The sequence below is a fragment of the Penaeus chinensis genome, chromosome 33 (genome assembly GCF_019202785.1).
Source record: "Penaeus chinensis breed Huanghai No. 1 chromosome 33, ASM1920278v2, whole genome shotgun sequence".
In the NCBI taxonomy this organism is placed as follows: Eukaryota; Metazoa; Arthropoda; class Malacostraca; order Decapoda; family Penaeidae; genus Penaeus; species Penaeus chinensis.
The window spans coordinates 33,759,259-33,764,258 of NC_061851.1; the positions used below are offsets into that span (position 1 = coordinate 33,759,259).

The 5,000-nt window shown below is 37.4% G+C and overlaps 1 protein-coding gene across 2 annotated transcripts in view; it reads right to left on the reverse strand.

Annotated features, from left to right (window-relative positions):
• Nucleotides 1-305: 305 nt before the first annotated feature.
• LOC125043271 (ichor-like) overlaps nt 306-5,000 on the reverse strand; it is a 53,834-nt gene continuing 49,139 nt past the window's right edge. For both annotated transcript variants that reach the window (XM_047639280.1, XM_047639281.1), the window contains exon 2: nt 306-5,000. This exon is cut by the window's right edge and continues 1,246 nt beyond it. In XM_047639280.1, coding sequence (XP_047495236.1) covers nt 4,835-5,000 — 166 coding nt within the window. In that variant the 3' untranslated portion in view covers nt 306-4,834.

The window sequence follows — 5,000 nt, forward strand, 5'->3', positions numbered from 1 at the left end:
AGATGAAAATTATATTATAATGATGATAATAATAATAATAATAATAAAATAATAATAATAATAATGATAATAATAATAACAATAATAATAGCAATGAAAATAACAGTGATAATATAATAATAAAAATAACCAAGATAATAACAATAATATTTATAATGATGATACTCATAATCGTACATACCAGTAGCAATAATAATAATATTAATAATAATAACAATAATAATAATAATAATAATAATAATAATAATAATAATAATAATAATAATAATAATAATAATAATAATAACAATAATAATGATAACAAAATTAACAAAAAATAATGTTAACAATTATGATATGACATTAATAATACTAATTAACGCCATTATATCATCACCAATATTATTATTACTTTTACCATTACTATTAATACTTTTATATCAGCGTTCCTTTAGGATACAAACTGTGACGCTAAAGAGTTCTCAGTTTTTTAAATCTAACAGCCCTCTAACGGAAAACATTTGTTAACCAATCAGCAAAGAGAGTCATCGAAAATCATAAGCGCTTGACCAATCATTCATTTGCCTGGTGCTATTCAACCAATCAGCTTTGATGTTATCTCCTCTGACGTAAGATACACGTGGACCAATCATCGTTGCGCCTGATTCTGCAATAACCAATCAACAGTGAGAATGAAACCGTGGTGTATGACCTGAGCCTTGGAAGAGGTAATGAGGCTTTAGAGAGACTGAGGTAACTTACATTTTCTTTTTTTTTTTCTTTTTTTGGCATTTTGTTTTTATAAATATGTAACTCGGTTCTATGAAGACTTGAGGAAGGGGGTGAAAAGGGGGATGTGTTTGTAATGGGCAGGTTAACGAATAACAAGAACAAAAAAATAGAGAAACCAGTGGAACGCAATAAAGGAAAAGCATAACAAATTCGATAACGATTTGACTTTGAATATCACAGAAGAAAATTGGGATTGGCATGACCCTTTTCTTATCATTGAAGGCAGGACAAAATATTGCAGTATCTTGATAACAAACTACCTTAGCTGAATAACAGATTATCAGCAACAGTTCTGGAGAACAGCATATTGCTAGCTATAAATCATTGTTCACTGTGCAAGCTGCAATGATTCCGTAGAAGTTTTATATATATCTGTGTATATATATATATTGATTTTGGTAACAAAATTAAAATATAAGACTTTCTCAACGATAGAAAAATATAAGGCTTTCATTATTCATTGGATCCCTCATCCCCTGACTTTATCAGCGCCAAAAGTGACACCCTCAAAAGGCAGTAGTCATGGGAACCGTCGAGCTCTCTGCAGTTCTGGCATCAATCAAGAGATGGCATTGGTCTCTCCAAGAGCAATGGGATGCTAAGGCCATCTCTCGGTCGGACGCAGAATTTCAATAAACGTCATCGTTTTCTGTGGAAAGAGGGCGACGGACGCTCTTCACAGCAGAGGCCAAAAGGCACGACTCTGAGGAGATTATGACCGACGTTTTGGGAGGCTCTTGGCCACACACTCCAGAGACTCAGCGACACCCACTTGCCTTCTGCTTCTGACGCTGGGAAGCAATTCTAACGCAGTCGCTCGCTCTCTCTCTCTCTCTCTCTCTCTCTCTCTCTCTCTCTCTCTCTCTCTCTCTCTCTCTCTCTCTCTCTCTCTCTCTCTCTCTCTCTCTCTCTGATGCACTTGACCTTTTTTTTAGCTTCAGGGAACGACGGAGCAACAGAATGTGATGGTTAGATGAACAGTCATGATGCTTAATGGATGCAGGTAACAATAACAAAAGATAGAAATGGAAAGGGGAAAAAACACGGGAGTTTAAAAAGTATTACACAAGTATTGCATCTTTATACGTCCGTCACAACAGCAGACATTTTGGGACTTAGGTTTGAATTCGTTATAAAAGGACTGAACCCTTTTTATTCTTTCTTATTCGCCTTTGATGAATCCAAACCAAGTGCCAATATTGCGCATTTCGTCCCCAAATATAAAATACTGCATAGCAACTAAAAGTAATTGAAATCTCTATATGATACGATACATAATAATATTCATCATAAAACCTATTACAAGAGAAAAGGGGAAACTGAGAGGGGAAAAAATGAAATATACATTATGAAGAAAAAAATATATTGTGTAGCGAATTAGCGACTTGTACAGATAGTCTAAACTGACAAATGATCGAACGTATGTTTGTGCTTTTCGCAGGTAAATATTCCATTTAAATTACTTCAGCTTTCATTAGGAGAGTCAATACCATTTCTTTAATAAATTTTCTAAGGTCGCTAAATCATACACACATTTTTTCTTCTTCTTAGTCCTATAGGAAAAAAAAAAGAGTTTCCGCCGTTTTAAGACTTGGCTTCCCGGTTACACTTCAGGATTCGAGTGGGAGGATGAGTTCCTGATTCAATTTTAAATACATAATTTAACCTAAATAAATAAATATACATGTGATGTACAATTATGTAATCAATCGTGGTGTCGTCAGATGCAATTGGCCTGGCACCCTCACTCTAAGTGCAACCAGCTTTTTCGTCCAAAAAGGCGAAACAAGTAAAAGAACTTAACAGAGATAGTTGTACCATCTACGAAAGTGTCAGGGACTGGGTTCAGGGTTCCAGATCTCCTCCAATCACAGCGTTCGTTCAGATTTTGGCAGCCAATCATCGTGCAGAACGTCACACAACGTGTTTAAAACACCGTCGGCTAACCAATCGCAGTGTGTGGATTGATCTCAACGGTCACTCGTACGGTTTGATTATTTGTCTATCTTTTTTTTTTTTTTATGTAGCTGCAATTAAACAAACCATTTAGACACTACAAAAATTTTAAAAATATATATTCATATCTTGTGTTCTCAATTAATAAAAGACTAAAGACGCCTCATTCCAACATTTTCCTGATAAAGTATTTAATACGCACTCTATTAATTGGCCTTTCAGTCATTAGCAATTGAAAATATAAACCTAAATAAGCTCATTGCTGAAGATTTGTATTTTGTTTCTAGTAACCCCACGACAGTCTGCGGCAGTCGACAGCTAACACGGTGAAAATAACGCTAAGTAGGCTAGATTTTATTGTTATTTACATTCATGTACATATGCAACGTGTTCACCATATACAACGAATAGGGTTTTAATGTATGAAACTCCCTTTTATTAGCAATAACTATAGTCTAACAAATAGGATGTTAGAACAATAGAGAGGAAATTTGAAGACAACACAGGCGAGCACGAGACAATATTAGGACCTCATAGGTAAAGATATTTTTATTTTCTTCTTAGAAAAGAATAAATACTTTTTGTCAGTAATCTTAACCTATGTACATAATGATGAACATAATATAAGATAAAGTAAATGAAAAACCAGATTAAAATAACCCATAAATTACAAAAAATAAGACTAAGAAAAAAAATTAATGGTAGTGCCAAGAATTCTAACATAATTCTAACAAATTTTCCCTAAATTATAATTTACTTATATATACATATACATACACATATACATATACATATACATATACATATACATATACATATACATATACATATACATATACATATACATATACATATACATATACATACACATATACATATACATATACATATACATATACATACACATATACATATACATATACATATATATCACAATATGACACATTTTGAGTTTCTTCCCTCTGATGAAAATGTTTTCTTTAGGACATCTAGATCAGCATCATTCTTTTAATGCTGAGAGACCGTAATCTTTTCTGTATACAACGAAAGGAATCTGCACCTTATACAGTGGAGACCTCTTGTGTAAGTCATCATTTTCAGAAAGTTAGTTCCATGTACTTCTTTTAGGTCAACGAACTGTGTGACCACCCAGTACATTTCGTGTTCATTTTGTATACTGCGTCGGGTTATTCCCTCTCTCTTCAGTACACTGTGTTCACCAAATATACTGCATATTCACCCAGCAGACAGTATGTCCAGCGAGTATGACATGTCCAAAGCAGACCGAGCGTCCGCTGAGGTCGGATGTCGTCTGAAGCGAAGGCCGTTCAGCCTGATTCTTCTCTTCAATTACAGCACTGAGCATCGACAGCAGCAGGTGTAGCTGTGATTCCAAAGTGAAGCGTTTCCCAAGTACTGCAGAATGTCCGTGGGCGGCGACCCGTGACGTGCGCCGTCCGTTCTGCGCTGCAGAGGAGGCCCGGGTTCCCGCCGGTCTCCTCTCGCCTCTGCGACGTCAGGAAGCTGAAGCAAATTGGTCGCAACGCCAGGTTGTCTTAGGGCTAATTTGCCTCAGCAACGTGACGCCACGTTGCTTATAGAATCTCTTCTTCATTTTAAAACAGAGTATAAGCTATAGAATAATGGCACCCTAATTTAAAATCGTACAACCTTTTCATCATAAAAGTTGCTTTATGAGGGGGGGGGGGGGTAAAATAAAAGGATGTGTAACACTAGCCAGCTAGTGGTGATACAGTGATTCTCTTTTGTAGAAAATAACAATTAACATAATCATAGACTCTCCTACACAGGTCCTAAGTGAGTGCAAAACTCAAGTTTGGGTACGGGTTAGTGGTGGCTATATACACATGAGTATTGGCTGCACCGTAGGCTAAACATAGTGTTAATCATTGGATTCCCATATCCTTCTAACAGTAGGAAGCTGTGAATAACGCAAGGACGGCTTAAGAGCGAGGAGCAGGTACGACAGTGAGACGTGGTTCTCGGCCCACAACTATGGCCAGACGTGGCCCAGAGTGGCCCGGCGCGACTTAGAGCGGCCCGGGGCTAGGGTTGGCTTGGCGAGGGTTCAGACCTTCGGCCTCGCTCACCTCTTTCCCGGGGGCTTTGGCGCGGTGTGGATCTGTATGTGCTTGGCCAGGTGGGCCTTCTGCCGGAAGCACTTGCCGCACAGCTCACACGTGAAGGGCTTCTCGCCGGTGTGGGTACGGATGTGCACGTTCACGCTGTACTTGTCTTTGAAGCCCTTGTTG